General features: G+C 37.6%; 1 protein-coding gene across 1 annotated transcript in view; it reads right to left on the reverse strand.

The window, feature by feature from the left end:
- Positions 1-17,936, reverse strand: part of PARD3B (par-3 family cell polarity regulator beta) — a 400,197-nt gene that overhangs the window by 141,461 nt on the left and 240,800 nt on the right. The window contains exon 17 of the mRNA XM_017837617.1: positions 655-861. Coding sequence (XP_017693106.1) covers positions 655-861 — 207 coding nt within the window. The remainder of the gene's footprint in view (positions 1-654; positions 862-17,936) is intronic.

The raw sequence follows: 17,936 nt of genomic DNA on the forward strand, positions 1-17,936 counted from the left end.
TTGAGAGCATACTTCAACAAGAGATTCTAGTGACTGACATAACCAAGTTATGTAGCAAAATTATTTCATTCACTCCCTAGAATCTTTCTGTTTTAATGGCTGAACAAGAAATAGATAAACTGTTCCGTCTGGTTGGAGAATAGTTGTGCTGTTGCTATTTGGGGGGCTCAGGATCCAAGCACAGTTTTATGCTCCATGCTAAATGAGATGTATTTCCAGACTGGGGTTTATAAACCCATGGTGACAGAATGAGCAGCAGGGTGCTATCAATACACTCTGCCTTATCTACAACATGAAACAAATTTCCTGGTTGGAAAAGGGGGAATTGTAAAACAAGCAAGATAATTTTTAATGTAATCTGAAGAAAGCAGCTGCTTCTTGAAGTTGAAAAACATAATTATTTAAGGATTGAGTTCTAAATCCTCCAACCCACCCCTGCCCCAAAGGAGATCAGTGAAAGACTTTACACTAAACCCAGTCAAGGTTGGATGGGGTACTGCAAAGACAGCTCTATTCAGTGGAAGACGTGAGCAGCTTTTAAAATGTGATCAGCTTCAATTGGACTAAATCACTTGCTCATGGTGCTTTATTGAGCTGGGCCTCAGCGGTGCTAAGTGATGGTGGCTCCCTCAATAAGTGCCATCAGCAACATACCCTCTTCTCCATCCTCAGGTCCATCGTAAGACTTGTCAATGGCAGCTCGGAAACTCTCGTTACATCCCCGACCCCGGACCACGTGAGGCCTGGGTCTGTGAAAAGGGAGTTCATTCTTCCTAACTTCAGCCACGGCAGTCTGAAGACTCTCAAGAGAACTGGACTTCTTTAATCCCAGAGTAGGACCAAAATCTTTGCCAGAACAGTCTGGAACACAAATAGTTAAATTTTTATACCAAAAACCACACAGAGAAATTAAACTAGTCAGATACATTTAATTGTGTTCTTTATTACTTGGGGCTTTTGAAATAGTATGCAATCAATGTAATTTGTTCTAAAAATAACATCAAGTTAAACCTAGTTCAGCAGATATCCCCATTCAGACTTGGAGGGAATGGCACATAATTTACAGACCTGACAAAGTGATGCACAATAGCTGGCTAGCTCTGCACCCCTGTAAAGCCTATGCCAGTGATAAGAATGGGGTTGCTTCCTCCCCCATTGTCAGCAATGTCCAACTGGACACTGCTAACAGTCTCAAGGACAGCATTATCTTAAGACTCACAAAAATAAACACTGCTACACAACAAGGGTTTTGCTTTTTAGAATGAGCAGGTTGTATGAATGGTTGATATTTTCAAACACATTTCTCCTGTGAGAAGATATTATTAGTTCTCTCAAAGTCTTATCCAACCTTTTTCTTCAAGTTGAAACTGGTGCTATGATGCCAACATGCACAGCAGGTTTTTCAAGAAACAAAGTACAGCTTAACATAAAAGATATTGCTGTCTCTTTCCTTGTTTGTAGGCATAAGAAAGCACTTAATAGAAAAACAGAACAAATACCTTTCCAAGTCTCCCAAACCTTCCCTCTCTTTAAATGCTTGACTATCTGACCTTAGAAAGGCTTTATTTTGTGGCAGCATTTGTGTTAATTAATATTAATAAAATGATAGTAGAATGGGTAAAGAACAAAGTTCAATGAATACGTGCACTCCAATCAGTGAAGAAACTCACAGCTTAATTTAAAAGCCTCTGTAGCATCTACTTAGTTTTTACATGGCAGAACAGTAAATGTGTCATAGAAACACTGAGGAAGAGACTTTGCCTTGCAATATGCCTTCTGTCTTTGAAAACACAAGTGCTTTTGCTTTCAACTTTTAAGTGATACTAACACAAGCAACAGGAGAACATAACAGGAGCCCTTCACCTCCATGTCCATGTACTGTCACATCTGAAGGGACTCAAGGGTCACAGAAGAGAGAGATATGTTAGTACTATATGCTGTGATTTTAGCAATCCTACAGTACAGGTAATTCTGAACTAGTAAAAGTGCGATCAGTGAATTCTCAAGAGGAAAAAAGCTAAGACTTGGCACCAAATAAAGGCTTGTCAGTAGTGCCTACATAAAGCAATTTACACTTCCATTGCATGCAGACTGATATGTAGCTGAAAACAAGTGGGGGATTGGGGGGTGTGGGGGTGTGGTGGTATGTGGAGACAAAGAAGTTTAAGGGAAACTGGTTGCTTGGTCACAGTGCAACCTTCTTCTGTTTATTAATTGCCATTCTGGAGACTACCATTATTGCCAAATTAGCAAGCGCTAAAACAGAGTTAGAGAAATGACTATATACAACATAAACGTGCTTAAAATCACTAAAAACATGAGCATCAGTAAGAGGCACTGTGGTGCCTATCTCAGGCTGGGAAGGAGGAAAACCAAGGGGACCATAATGGTGTAAAAGATGGCAAAGTGAAAGCCACTGATCAGCAGAGAAAAAGCTTTTGCATTTTTCAGTTGGCAGCCTGCTTTGGTGGGCTGTTGGGCAGGAGACAGGGCACAGCAGCCCCCTGGCAGGGCTGCAGGCCCAGGGCAGCCCAGCACTCAGCCAGGCTGGGCCAAAAGCCAAGGGCTGCCCGGGGACTGGGGTGAAGGCTGCCGGGGGCTACGGCTCCCACCTCTGCGGGCAGCGGGCACCCAGCACACTTGGTGGGTATCAAGCCTCCAAGGAGGGGTATCCACTGGGGATGGTTTCAAGGCAACTACAGTGTCTCCAGGGAAGCACTGGCCATGTCCTTGCCTCCTCATGGCTCTGAGAGGTCCAGCAGCCGGTGCGGACTCCAGGCTGCTTCTACAGCCACCTGTCTGGCCGAAGGAGCTGTGTATAAAGCCCACACAAAGGTATTTAGACACATATCCCGCTGCACTGAATTACTGCCCTAAGCTCTATTACCTGAAAAAAAAAGGTCTCAGGTTAAATGCTGGTTACAGCCTGTTTCATATAAAGCTGAGCCAATTACTCAAACTGGAAGACTACCCTTAACATATGAAGGCCATTGTTATGGAAATCCAAGCCAACACCTAAAGTTTGGAGCAACACACTCACATGTTACATGCAACAGACAGCAAGCTGTTAGCTCAGCCTCCCCGCACTTAGTCCTTAGGCACCTGGTCACAATACGAGGTGTCCTCATTTATTCAAAGACTTACTGAGAGCCCTTACTCACAGATTAGTATTAAGAACCTTATCCGTTCTAAGAATGTAATAATTCAGTCTTAAACTTCACAAGCAACAGTGAGAACTTCATATTTTTTGCAATTCAGTTTTCATTCCTTTTTCTTCCCTTTCATCGTAGGGCTGTGGCAATCACATATTAGAGCACAGCTACAGATACAGGAGCTGAAGAGCTTCCCTAAGCAGGGAGACCCGTCCCCTTGCTTTCTCAGCCAGCATCTATTATTGGGTGCTTTGCAGAGAAACGCACAACACTCCGTAATGGACAAGTATCATATCCCAATTAGTATCTTTTCCATTTCTGCAGACAGTTAGAACTGCCTTAAGCCTGAAAACATGAATTTTTCCTCATGGGTAAGAAAACCTCCAAACCAACAAATAAATAAACCCTCTCATCTTTTACAAGTTATTAACAAGCATTTCTGGGGACACATGGTGTGTGTTTGTATCTAGCCCTACCCAATTGTGAAGATGGAAATATAGTTTGGCAACAAGAAATTCAATTGTTTACTGTGTAAAAATGCTTCTTTCTATGAATTTTAAATCCTTGAGCCCTCCTTTTCCTGCTTCTTGTAGTACAATGATAAAAACCAACTTAAGCATCCACTTTATTATTTTTATAAATGGTGAATTACTTTATGCATCTCTACTGAATTTATGAGAGAAAACAACAAATGATGTCACCACCTGCCTATGACTGGCTGAAACCAAATTGCTGGTTCTTAGTGGTATCTGTAACTGATCATCCTTTGACCAAAAGATGGTATTACATGTACCTTTATTTTCTGCTTAATGCCAACATGGCTAACACAGATTTATTTTTTTTTCTTAATGTAAAAGTAAATATGCTTTCTGTTCTTTTATTACCATCATTATTACTTTCAGGTATTTCCAAGATTATCTTTCTCCCACATTTGCACACTCCTTTCTTTATTTTATAGCCCAGCAGAAGAAAATATGCCAAAAGCAAGATGTCAGTCATGAAAATCAAACAGAAACAAATGACACAGCCTTGTGGGCAATGCAAGCCACCCCAAAGGCACATGCAGAGAGAGTGGAAATAAGAGAAGCCATGAATCGCTGCCACTCTATGTGAAATACAACTCCTAAGACACCCTAAAGAGTAAACATTTTATATATTTATCATTAACTTTTTTTTTAGATAATGTTTCTTCTTGAAAACCAAAACTATAGGAATATGCCTAAAGGAGAATTTTTACTGGAACACATCTATGTGAGCTAGACTAATTTCCTATTTACATTTTGAAAGATATAGTGAGGTAAAAAACAGCTATAACGGAAAAAAGAAGGAAAAGCATCACTGAGACTGAGAAAATACAATAAACACAAAGTTGTAACAGATTATAAATAATTTGGCTCTGTTTTCACTAGTCTCCTAAACACACATATTCCTGGTTCCTATTGCATTGCACATGATGATGTGGTACTAGGGAAGAGAAAATGGTTATGAAAACAATGAGTATTCTGCTCTGTGGATACTGGGATGCTGGAGAGAGCACATGACTGCTTTTACCAGGCAAACAACTGTTTGATCGTGCAGCACTAATGAGGACTTCTTTAGTGGTAAGACTCAGAGTGAGACGTGCCAAGAGCTTCTAAGGAAGCAGGCACAGCTCAGTGCCTGTTCTGCTTTGGACACACACCCTGAATAACATTCATGGTGCCCCACTTGGCCTCACTGAACTCAGGTCTTCCTCAACCCAAGTGATCTAACTGCTCACTCTACAGGATTGCAACATGATATGGGGACTTAAATTGTTCCATTCTTTCTGAAACATTTTGTTTAATGTACTTTCATTTACTTCTGGTAGGACTCACAGTATGCACAACTACAAAGGATTTTTTCCCCTCACTTTTATTTTTATATTCAGATACTTCCTCTATCATCAATCAATTCAATGCAGAGAATGATGTGGGAAGGAGGAATCTGAAAGTCATTACATCATTTAGCTTGCGATTTTCAAATGAAAAGCTCTAATACAACATTTTTGTAGAAAAACCTTACAATACAATGTAGCCTTTTCTTCAACACTAGTTTATACAGGTAGCACAGAAAAGATTATGAAGGGCTTGATAAAAAGCAAGAGAAAAATCACTATCTTGCACTCCCATATTAAAGACAACATATATTGTCTGGCTCATTTTATTATACCTCAATCCAAGCATTCCAAATTAGAAGCAGAAATACTGAACACAGAACAACCCCACACCTGACAGAAAAAAAAAAATCTAATAAAGAGAAATCAAAGCATGGGAGAATTTAACAAGTTCTCTGATTAAAAGAGCCAGCTACAGTCTTCAGATTTACAGATATTTCAATCTATTTTACTACACATAATGATTGCAATTTAGCCCACATTTGCACAAACTGCAATTTCAGCTATGAATAATGACAGTTCACAATTTGGGGCCCAGAAGGTACGCTGAGCTTTAGCCAGCTGAAAGGGAAATGCTTGGAATAAGGCAGCCATTAGACAAGAGCTGAAAATGCACTACTGTCACCTTAGAAACGCACGCTCCTGTCACTGTTTTCTATGGTCTTATCACCAACAAACAACACTGCAACAACACTGCAATGAAATGTGTTAATATTTCAAAAAGAGTATGTATGGCATTAAACATGTCAAAAACGCTAACAAGTTTCACAGTGCACCAATATTAAAGCTAAGAATTAGGAGCAAACATAGAGGTTCAAGTAGAAGCCTCATTGAAATGGCACGTGCATTTGCCAGGTTAGTGCTCAACGGCGGGCAAAATGCAGCCAAGCCTCTGATCTTCTCTGTTGAAACAATTTGTTTTCTTCATTTGGTTACACAAGTTTAACCTCTCACATAACCTTCCACTTCACAGTATAGCTCTGCATCCAGTGAAAAGTTTTCCTAGGCATCTGAATCCCTACTTCTCCAGCAGATTAGTGTTCTCCCTCTAGTTGGTACAAACTGAAGCACTTGCCATACAAACAGGTCCCAATATAAATCAAGCTACCTTATCTTCTACAAAGCAGGGGCTTTCTCCTCAGGGATATTTATGCATATTAAGCTGACTTGAGATATAGCTGTTACAATCTGCTAGAGGAAAACTGCTATAGGAGAAGCAATGCATACAGGAAAAAGTCCAGTTTTTAGAAAATAGTGATTTCAGGCACCTTTCAGGCACCTGTAAATTGATAAGTCTGGAACTGAGTAGTAGCAAAAAAATTCCAGTGCCCTGTGATTGCTTTATTTCTACTTCCACACCCGCCCTCTGAAAAGGTCAAATCCAGCTTTAAAAGACTGTGTGACACTTTCTGAGATTAAATGATATAAATTACGCTTCTCAAACTAAACCAACATTTTTGTTCCCAGGCCAAAGTTTAACATGAAGTAAAGAGTCCCTGCACTAATATTTAAACAAAGTCACTTTCACTGCTATGAGACCTTACCTTTAATTTGTGGGACAGACAGGGAAACTTCTTCAGTAGCAGAACAGAAGAAAGCAAGCCAAAACTTAGCTTAAATTCATGGCTATGATCTACTTTGTTAAGTCTTAAGCCTACTTTGAAATAAGCTTCTAATTATTACTCAATCTTAGTCATTAAGCCCGAAATAATATTTTTTAAAATTACTAATTTAAATCAGAAGTAACAAATTAGAACAATGCAAAAAGTTCATATTAAGCTTTGTGTTTTCTTCACTAATTCAAAGCTTTTTTGAGTTCTTTACATGTGAATGCAGAAAAAAATTCAATAATCATGTTATTTTCTTTTATAATCATGTTATTTTCTTTTTAAAAGAGTGGTATGTCATTTCTATGCATCAAATTTTGGCCTGGACACATTTTTATAAATACTTAAATAATCTGCATGTTAAAGATTGCATTAAGCATTGTTTGGGGATTAATTTAGGCTATTGAAACAACAAGGAAGAGGATCATTGTAAAAGAAAAGCCAAGCCAAGGCAACAAGGAAAATACATTTAAATATCAGCAACTTACTTGCAATTAAAAAATGAATCTTCCTTATCTGTGAACATCAACACTAAGAAAAGAGAGATTTTGAACAAAATAACCAGGAAAAGGATACCTTTTGCTAATAATTACATTGCTTTTGTTGCTTTTGTACACCTGCCCACACTCTGATCAGTGAATCCTACATGCTTGAGATATTTATGAGCTCTTTTTATTGCTAACCCCATCACCACCAAGCTGCCCAACGGTCGCTCTAATTTAAGATGCTCTAAATATTGTTGCCATGGGTGACACACGAACATGGAGTAAGGCAAAGCTCTGCTAATAAAAAGGCTTTCACAGCATTTCAGTCCTTGCTCATAAGTAAAGTTAAAATTTATGGCTTTTAAAATACTGGATCTGAGAGAGGTCAGGTTAAATGGCTGCTAGTAATAAAAGGAATCAATATGCCACAGCATCTGAAGCAGCCAGCAAACTAAATAAACACTTCATCCAAATCCACTTGGCCCTGAATTAAAAGAACATAAAATACTGTATTTATTTTGTTTGCCCTCCACCAGTCTGTAGTTTGCATCACTACATCCGCTAGAATTCTACACAGAGCAAGCAACAAACATATGTTGCCCAAATAGCAATTAAACTGTGTGTCAAGGCTAGGAGCAATTAACTGGGCATTAACCTTATCAGGAAACCACTTCTGGATTAGCCAGCTACAAACAGGCAAACATCTCAGTCTGGGAAGATTCTGCAACGTGTATTTACAAAAGCTTCAGAGGACTCAGACTTTCTGTCTCAGGCACATACAGAGTAAATGAGCCATTTCCAGTAATAACCTTAATTCATAAACCCTGAAAAAAACCAGAATCACCTTGTCCAGTGATTAGTGTGTCCTATTAGCATAGGAATGCAAGACAATTTGTTCCTTACAGCACTGCAAAATAAAGCAGACCAAATAGTCAACTTGCATCTTTTGCTCCTAATCTACATTTGGTTCAGTTTATAGATTGACTTTCAGAAGAAGTTATGAAAATCTATTTCCTTCTGTTTATCTATATGTATTTCAAAGGAAAGTGCATGGGTTAATTTTCAGTTTAAAAAATTAATGCACATTTTGCTTGAAGTTGCCATCAGATAACCTATGAAAAAGGTACATATACACCTGTAATCAATCTATTTCTGTATACACACAAACACAAAGGCCATTCACAAAGGTATGCATATTCTTGAAATTGCTTTGTTTGTGAGTTTAGTAATATTTGTCTTGAAACAGTTTTGAAAAGTTCATGCCAAAAATCCAACTCTTGAATGACAATATGCACAATTTTGTCAAACCTACTATTAACAAAGAGAAACAGTTGTCCTGCACATCTCAAAATCCCTACAGAATTTGAAAGGATTATGAAGGTTTTCAGGAAAAGTCCCCAGGAAAGCTTCCTTTTTATTTCCTAGTGAGATTTAAGATCATTTGAATGCTTATAAAGCCAATAAAAGTATTTTATTATAGATGCCTCATAGTTGAATCCATAGTTGTAGTAATAGTGGGTCTTTAAGGAAGCTTTTACATGCTTCAACTTTTTTCTTTTTTTCCCCCCTTAAACTATCCTCTGTAATGAAACTTCTTCTCTCGCTCTCATTCCAGAGATAAAGATTGTTTTCAGAAAAACAAAAACCCCCAAAGAATACACCTCCCTCTTGCCATATCTGAATAACTGAGGAACGGGAAAAATGCTTCCAGCTGGGTAATAATTTTTTCTCATATTTACCAATATACTCAAAAAAAGACTGAAAGGAAACCTTTCAAGCTTTGCACTCAAGTAGGCTGTGAACTACATCCTTCACTGCAGCTTTGAGGGACGGAAAGCTCAATTTCTACACCTACATTCCATGTTCTTATAACATTAGTTGGATCTGGGTATACTTGGCCATAAACTTGTGCCTGAAGTACAGGAACAGAAATGCAGATGCACTCTCACAGGCACATGATATTCCATGTGCACATTTTCAGCAACTACAATGATCCCATCTACCGACTCACCAGAAGCTAGAAAGGAATATTCACACAGGCTCCTCAGCCTATGTGTTTAAATAAGTTGCAGAGTTCAGTAAGAAACTCGAGAAGATAGAGGGTTTTGTAAGCAGAGAGAACATAAGTAAAAAAAAGACTATAGTACTGAGACCTATTTTGTAGGTCTTAAAACATGAAAAGTATTTTCAAGGCTTTCTTCCAGAAAACTGAATCCTTAGAAAAAATACGTCCATTTCATGGAACTAAGGGCAAGGAAATTTCCTTCTAAACAGCTGCAGCAAAGGATTTTGCTAAACTCTTCTGTAGTGTGCAAAGATACAGACTCACACCCAATAACATCTGGCTTTTTAACAGACATGATTCACAACTGAGTAACACTCCCAGCCTTCCTTAAAAATAAAGACAAAATACTACTTTAGCTATACTGGTTAACTTTGAGGCCTAGTCCATACAATTTACTGCTTTGCACTTTACATATGTTTCGGCACGTATATTACAACCCTTCCTTAAGAGGTTTGCAGCTCCCTTGCTAGGTATGTCATGATGTGCCATTTTAATGAAAAGGTTGTATTTTAAAAGAACACTGGCAAGAATGTAAGATATCCAATAAAGATGATTTCAAAAATCTGTGTTTTTTGAAAACTCGTTACAATCTCATATGTTCAACAAATGTGCACCCAGCCTTTAATATTCCCCATAGAAAAGGGAACCTCCCCAGATCCCTAAGTTTAGTTTTTCCTGCAGCAATTTTTAGTACCCTAAAAATGGTATGCTACTAATTACTGAATTATGTGTTTAGGATCTTTTCAATATGCAGTTCTGTATTGCTACAATATGCAGTTCTGTATTGCTACAATGTGTTTAAATAGCAAATTAGAAAAGTTAATAGAATTGCTACATGGAACAACTTAGAATATGATTAACAGCAAATGAATACAAACTTTTCTTACCCATTTTTCTTGTCTGTGTGCAAATGACATTACTTTGTTCCCTTTCACTAGCCCAATAAACAGAGAGTAGATAAAAACATGCTCCCAAAGCAGACTGCAGAAATGTGGGGTCAAAAGAGAAGAAAGGGTCATTCCATCTTCTTGGGGATGTCCAAGAAGACCAACTGACTAATGGTGACATTTCTGGAGAAATTAATCAAAATACTATCCTAAATTAAGATAAATTCCAAATGTCTCCAAGTTTAACAGGAAGATAAGGAGCAGCCACAGTGATATTGCAACCAAGATATCACAATACAGGTTAAGCATAGTCAAATGACATTTTAATACAGACAAATCCAAGATGGCATATCTTAGAAAAATAAAGGTTTCCTCTAAGCTGAGACTTGATATTACTAGACCAGAGTCTAGTTATGAGTAGATCAGGATGCCCTTGGATAATCAGATTCTTAACCAACCGTGCCAGAAAACTGAAACAGTACCAAGGATTAGGTGCAAAATTCATCGTGGTTGGATCCTCTGATGAAATTTCAAAATCTGCTATTACAAAGGCAGGAACAGGTTCTTACAGCAACAGGAAGTTTTTTTTGAACAGGCAGGTTTTTTTAAACAGACAGCAACCCAGTCAAAATACATCAGTACAATGAAATATAGTAAATTAATACTGAACTGTGATCTTGGCATAGAACAGGGTTCTAAGCAATTGATATGAACTGCAACTTCCAAGAGCCTTACTCTAAGATCAAAGCCTAAGTGTGCTCAAAGTAACAGGGACTCCAGAAGTGGAACACATTGCTTCATTTTCAATCTGGTTCAAACCTAGTAGTCAAATCCTCAGCTGGAGTAAATCAACACTTTTCCAATGTCTGCCAGCTTGTAGCACCTGTATCTGTCTTTTGATCATTGCACTCTGCAAGCTCCATACTCCATCATTACACATACCTGCCCACAGAGAGTCCGGCAACAAGAGCTCATTTTACATAAGTTACAGCAGGAGTGTCAGATGTCAGTAAGTTCAGTCCGCGGGGGATTCAAAGCAGTGATTTGTATATTTTAGCAATCCAGAAAGACATCTTCAGCTACATCCTGGTCTTGCTAAAGGACTACGAAGAAATGAATGGGCTCATATGCCTTTCAGCAGGAACCTGTTTACTCTTTGAAAGTTCTGTTTTTATTTAATTCAAGGAATCAAACGTCTGGAAAGAAGTAATAGCTTTAGAAGTATAAAGACACATCATCATAGATTATCAGTAGTTTTGAAATATTACTTTGTGCTTTAAACACATCATCATCTGAACTTTCTGAGGCAAGAGCACCTCTGCCAACTGCAGTTCACAAAAGTAGTTTGTTGCAGTGTTTTCCCCAGATTATTTTTTATCTTGTGTGTGCATGTGGTGAGTAGAGTCCAGATAAAAAAATAAAAATAAATATTTTTGGAAGAAAACTTATCCATGCTACAGTAATTTTTCACTGTGTTCTTTTTCCTAGCTCTACAGCATTAAAAAAAAGTAACAAGTATTTACATAATTTTTAAAAAACGTTTTCCAAATAGTGTGTTTTGATTTGTTCTGTTTCTTATTTTAAGTAATGGTTTCCTCCTTTGCTTATGTTTTGCTGGGTCTTTGGTCAAGACTGATGGAATCCATCCAAAATATGCTGGACAATGCTAGCTTCTGAAATACTAATCTGCAGATCCTTAATCACAGCTTTGCTTTTGCTTTACACTGACATTATCTTTAGCAGGGCGTGACCTCTAGGCAGAACACCTTCATGGAGACAAAGTAATGACATAAATGCACAAAGTATGAGTAACTGTTGATCATCACCCAACCAGGAAATAAATCTGCGCACAAAGAAATGCTGTCAGATACACAGCTCAAATAAATAGAAAGAACAGGTATTTTTGTTACCCTTTTCTGTTATGCTAATTTGAGAGTTAGCAGGTTAAAAGTTTTCAAATTCTAATGTGATATTTCAAATGACATATTGCCATTTAATACCTTGAATCATTTGCAACAATACCTATCTTCCTTTCTAGTAATCTCATTTTGAACTTCATATTTTGCTTTTTTAAGACTAAAAGGAGAGCACATTGATCCTTCTTTGCCCTCAAAATCCAGATACTGAGTATAAACACAGTTTACTTACACATGAAGGCAAATATATTTGGCTATATATACAGTCATACAACATAAAGGTATAAAACTTCACTCCTTACAAACATGTAATTTCTCAGCTGCATTTCTAAAGGCCGTGACAATATAAAAATTAGATACTACTGTTTGTGTTACTAGCCCACAAATATTTTTGCCTCTTTAGTCTTTCTCTGACTGTGGACCAGTATTTTCTCCTCATTAAGAGGGAAATTTGGTTAATTTGTGTGACGCATGACATTCCATTTCCTCAAGAAGATAGCAAGCCATACTGTGTCTGAGTACAGACTTAAGGCAATCAATTATTGAAGTATTAATATAATTCTTCAAACTTCACGCATATTACCACATGGTTAATCAGAACTGCTTGACAGCTTCTTCCCCCAACCTTTAATGAGCATGTCAACCCTCATCTTGGATAGTGAAACATACTACGGAATTTACTTCAGAGCAGAAAACTAAAATCAGATTTTGAAACACTGAAACTAATGTTATTAAAATAAAAAATGTAATGGTGGTTCTACCATATCCTTAATTGGCCCCCCTGCGAAAAAGTAGTCCCACAGGAAGGAGCTGAACTACTAGTTGGGTTCAGATCTTGCTGGAAGAGTAAAAAAAGAAATGGGTAATCAGTCATAATTTCTCTTCACAGCAATAACCCTGATAAACATTTATGTGAATAATATTTTGTTGTTGTGGATACCAAGAGTTCACATGTGTTCAAAGGGAAGCAAGAAAACTCAAGAGAAGCAAAATCTATTGAAGATTATCAGATAAATAGAAACTATTCTTGCCTTCAGTCTTTAAGTCCCTGAATATTTGAACGCAATGAGAGCTCCTCGAGAAAAGTAAGACAAACTTGACATATATTTGTATTTCTCATAAGGCATTAGCATTTGATGATATCAGAAAAAGGACACAGGCCACATAGACTTTTTGTCTGACCCAGTACGACCACACTAATTTCCTGGAACATGTTACACATGAAACATGTCCAGAATAACAAACAAGAAAACCCCCCAAATAAAGATGACACTGCTTCCTTTTCCTATCAATTCTTCATTACCTGCGTAATGAAAGGACACAGAACCTCTCTAACCACAGGCCAAAATGCCACTGCACTGGGTGTTATACCAACTCCAAACAGAATTAATGTTCAGTACCTCTGATAATTTTTGATAGCAAAAATACCCGTATTCCTGCAATACTGGCTCTCTCTTGAGTTGCAAGACTATAGATCTCTGCAAAGAATTTCCTTATGTTCTCTTAAACTGTTTTTGGTATTTGTTTATTTCAAGCTAGTTCTAAAAGAGCGGTCCCTTCTTGCATAGATGCTCTTCACAGAATGGATTAATTGTTTTCAACCTAGATTATGAAAAAAACCAACAACCCTTAAAGCTGTTTCAGTGCAGAAGCCCTCTGATTACGAGCTGGTGTTTTGTGGCAGCTTTAATAGAGTCTTATTGCTGACTTTGTCATTCTTCAGTGCCTGTGCTCTTAACTCTAGAGAAGACTTAGATGATATTCCCATATGCTAAAGCACATTACAAACATACTGCCTTCTAGTTCATTCAGTTTGATCTAAACTCAGCTACCCTGAGTAAGAACTAATATTGATATTGCCTTATACCATATGACTGTTAAATTTTAATCACTACGTTTTCTCAGTCTAATTAAGCAATTAAACTGCTTAACTGAAAACTACAGGCAATTGATTTATATGAAGGTACTAAGAAATTCTATTTGAAGCTTAAGAACAATTCCTTACCAAAGGTTATAAACACATGAAAGCTTAAATTGCAAAAGTATATTTCAGTATTAGTCATTCTAGTATTGTTGGAATTCTCATTGTTAATTAATGCTATTTACTTGAGCAGCTATTCCTGGCTTCCATTTTCTAAATATCACTGATAAAATGGGCACGCTTTTCTGCTAATGCAAATTACAGGGCAAGTGAAGACTCTTCATGCACTGTAAATGTAACTCATCATTAAACTTGGAGAAGAATTATTGCTTCTGCTTCTTTAGCTATAAAAACTTCTTTTAAAATATCTAAGTTCCCTTCTTCCAATTTGGATCATAAAGTATTTCCTGTAAGAAAAGTGAAGATGGAAAGAAGCAGAGCTTTTAATGCCAAGTCATATAGGTCTGAAAAGAGTTACTGTTGCAGACACGTGTTGTCACTGAGGTCTGGGGAACACTGAAAGGAGCAGGACTACCTGGTAGGTCAGTAACTGCTCAAAACCAACAAGAGCAGAGTTTTGGTCTACATTTGATCACTTTACTGTATCTTTTACTCTAAGTGAGAAGATTCTTGTATCTCCAGTTGACGTGAAGTACAAATCACCAGTTGACATGAAATACTAAAAATAAAGAAGAGTGTCAGAACTTCATCAAGACTCCCATAGAAAGCCTAACCAACCTACCAAAACCACCCCAAAACCACCACAAAAAGAAAGATGTGTTGATCTGCATAAATGGTGCTAGGAAGCTGGGGTTTTCTTGTAAAACAGAACTTAAGTGAACATGTTATTTTGGCTTAAAGCAATCAAGTATAGATCCACATTTCTTAACACTAAGAATGTTTACTACCTACATGTACTTCCTCTGTTGCTTTGGCATCTTGCAGGGTGAAGGACCAGCATAAAATGACACATAGCACTGTGATGACTGGTGAGTGCTCAGGTCAGAATTTTACAAGATTACTTGTGAGCTCTTCCATGACAGGAAGAAGAGTATAAAAGGTGAAACTAAGCAAGCAGAGAGTTTATGGGATTTTATAAAATATTAAGTACTTGATCTCAGAATAGGAGTGTTTTAAGGTTTCAGCTTCAATCTTTGTGCCCCACAACTCATAACATTCCCCTCTTCCCTTTAATTATAATAGCCAAGATAATTAATCCCTTTAACAGTGTTGCTCTATATTGTTCCAAATCCAGAGGTTTGATCCAGTACTAGCTATTTAAACTTGAAGTGATTCTTTACAGCCTATGTGGTTTATAGACTACAGCAGGATCTTTCAACATAGTGTTTGTTATATTAATAAACATTTTTATTTGTTTACACGTACAGTAATACTGTACCTACTACATACTAAATAAAATGCATAATTTATTTGCATTTTCCCATCTGATTTTCTGAAAAGGCTCATAAAATTTTAATGAAAGTGGTTAAAGCAACAGACTATGTATTAAAATCATATAGAAAAAAATGACCTTAAAGGAGTACTACTAAAACTGCAAAGTAAGGCACTTAGGCTTGAAAAATGCCATAGCAGAGGTGTCCACCGTTAACTTATTTCTATCTATGTGCACATTCTAATAGACTTACATTTTATGTCCCAAATACACCATGACAATTTTATTTACAAAACTCCAGTTTTCTTTCTTTCAGCAAATATCTGATCTTTTCTTCCACATGTAGAGCAATTCCCCCCACTTCATACTGAGCACACACTTCGAAAGCTGCTCTGATATCAGCAGTAAAAAGCTTTCATGCCTCTTTCTCAAAACACCTTAGTAGCAAGGTTTTTTTAATAAACACTAGTGACGTCATTTTAAGATAAATGTGTACAGTCTGTGTCTCTGTGACAGGGAACTGAAACAGGAGGATGAAGATCAATTCAGGTTCCCATTTTAAAATTCTCAAGGCTTGATTCCTCCACCTTTCACTTCCTTTTCTGAAAATGTAACATCTAGCATGTCCTGGGCTCACAGCACTATTGCTACTGACTTTAGTTGCAGTCTGAATACATTCAGCACTTGTGCAAACCAATACACATCCAGGCCAGGCACTGAGGTGGAGAACACATCATCTCACTGAGTGTGGTTTAAAGACACCTTCTGGCCCTCCACATTTCTGAGGTACAGGAAGAGCTAGAAAATCATTTGAGCAGCATGTAAAGGCTAGAAAACAGAAATGATGTTTCTTTTTCCCTAAGATCATCTACACCACTAACATCACATCCCCCAGCCAGAAAAAACCAAACAGCAACACACCTTTCCACTTCAATAACAAATGAGGTCAGGGCTGGTCCCAACACCACAGCCTTCGTTACCCTGAAGCAGATCCCTCTCGTGTTCTGGTAGTAAAGTCCCTGGGAAGCATTTCATTATATAATCTCATGCCACCAGCACCCACTTGTCTTTGGGGACATCCTTACAGGCAGTGCTGCCTACTTCAGACACCTTAAACCTTCGCATTTATATTCTTCTAACAGAGTTTGTGTATAAGGTTTCCTACATGCAGGGGTTTGGTGGTGGTTTTTCTGATTGTGGTTGGTGTTTTTTTGGTTGTTTTGTTTTCATTTTGGTCTTGTGTTGGTTTTCGGTTGGTTGGTTTTGTCTGTATTTAAAAAAGCAGAGTTTTTTATTGCATAGCTGGTTGCCACATTTTTTTTCCCCCACACGGTTTCCAGATCCACTGTCCTAAATCAGCACAAGCTAGTCTCCCCCTCTCTCTCAGTTATGTCACTCTTTCCCACCCTGCATGTTCTCACACAGCGACATGGCCAATCTCTCTTTTTCCCATTCCCAGCATCGTTTACTAGCTCCCCCCATCTTCCCTAGTAGCTTGCCATCTTCCCAGCCTCTAGCCATATATTCTTCCTCTTTCTTCTCCTAAACAAAAACAAATATCAGAGTTATTTCAGGAGACAGTAAAAGAACAATCTCTGTCAAAAAAAAGCAAATAAAACCCACGCATCAATTGACACTTGAATGGAAAGTTTTACTTCAAACGGCTCTGGTTTCATAGAATCTGTAACGGGATGTGGCACACATGACACTTAACAGGTGATAACACAGTGACTACTGCACACTACACCTATATGCTATATACAAAGAGAAAAGAAAAACCAAACCATGAGTGAAGGAGAGCAAAGGTTTTTTTCTGAGACTTAATGATTTATCCATATTTCCTACAGGACAGCAGAAAAAGAATGACGGCAAGAAATCATTTTTCTTCTGTGTGTTTTCTTTTTCTTTAATGTGTTTGCTCTTTTACTATAAACTCAGACCGAAAATTATTCTTTGCAGCTATTTTGTGATGTACATTTCAGTCATAAGCAGTGAGTTATTTGATGCAACGACTGACAAAATTTAGTTCTGCATGTAATGTTATTTTCATTTTTTTTCCCCTTTAAAATTAAACCACTGTGCTATTTTTTAGAAAGGAATTAAACTCCAGAAGCTTCGATCGAACAATTTTGTCATTTTGCTTTTGGAATTAGGCATTTGAGCAGATTATAAAGTAATAAAAAAAAAAGGCATCTGATTAACTACACTATATTGGATTTCTCTTTTATAACATCTCTGTTTGTCAACAGCAGCATTACAACTGGCAACTGAAAGAAACAACCCCTTTTTTGAACACAGGAATTTATGCCAACTACAGATAGCAACAAAAATTGTAATTACATGAAAGACCCAAACAAATCAACGCCTGATCCTCTGTTCTGGTCCTTCTGCACACAGCAAGTTAACTGAGGTTTTTATTTGCAATCTTTGTAAGTGTAATTACCCTTCAGTAATGGATGCAAACTTCTAGTGCTGAGTTCTACTTCTGTTCTGTTTGTCCCTCTGCCCTTTGCCAGGTCCTGACCCCAGCACTGGAAGGGACATGATCCCTATTTAAGCTTTCAGTGCAGAAGAGTCAGGGTCTTGCTGTTATTA

Source organism: Lepidothrix coronata, unplaced genomic scaffold (genome assembly GCF_001604755.1).
Source record: "Lepidothrix coronata isolate B3197 unplaced genomic scaffold, Lepidothrix_coronata-1.0 Scaffold7, whole genome shotgun sequence".
Taxonomy (NCBI): Eukaryota; Metazoa; Chordata; class Aves; order Passeriformes; family Pipridae; genus Lepidothrix; species Lepidothrix coronata.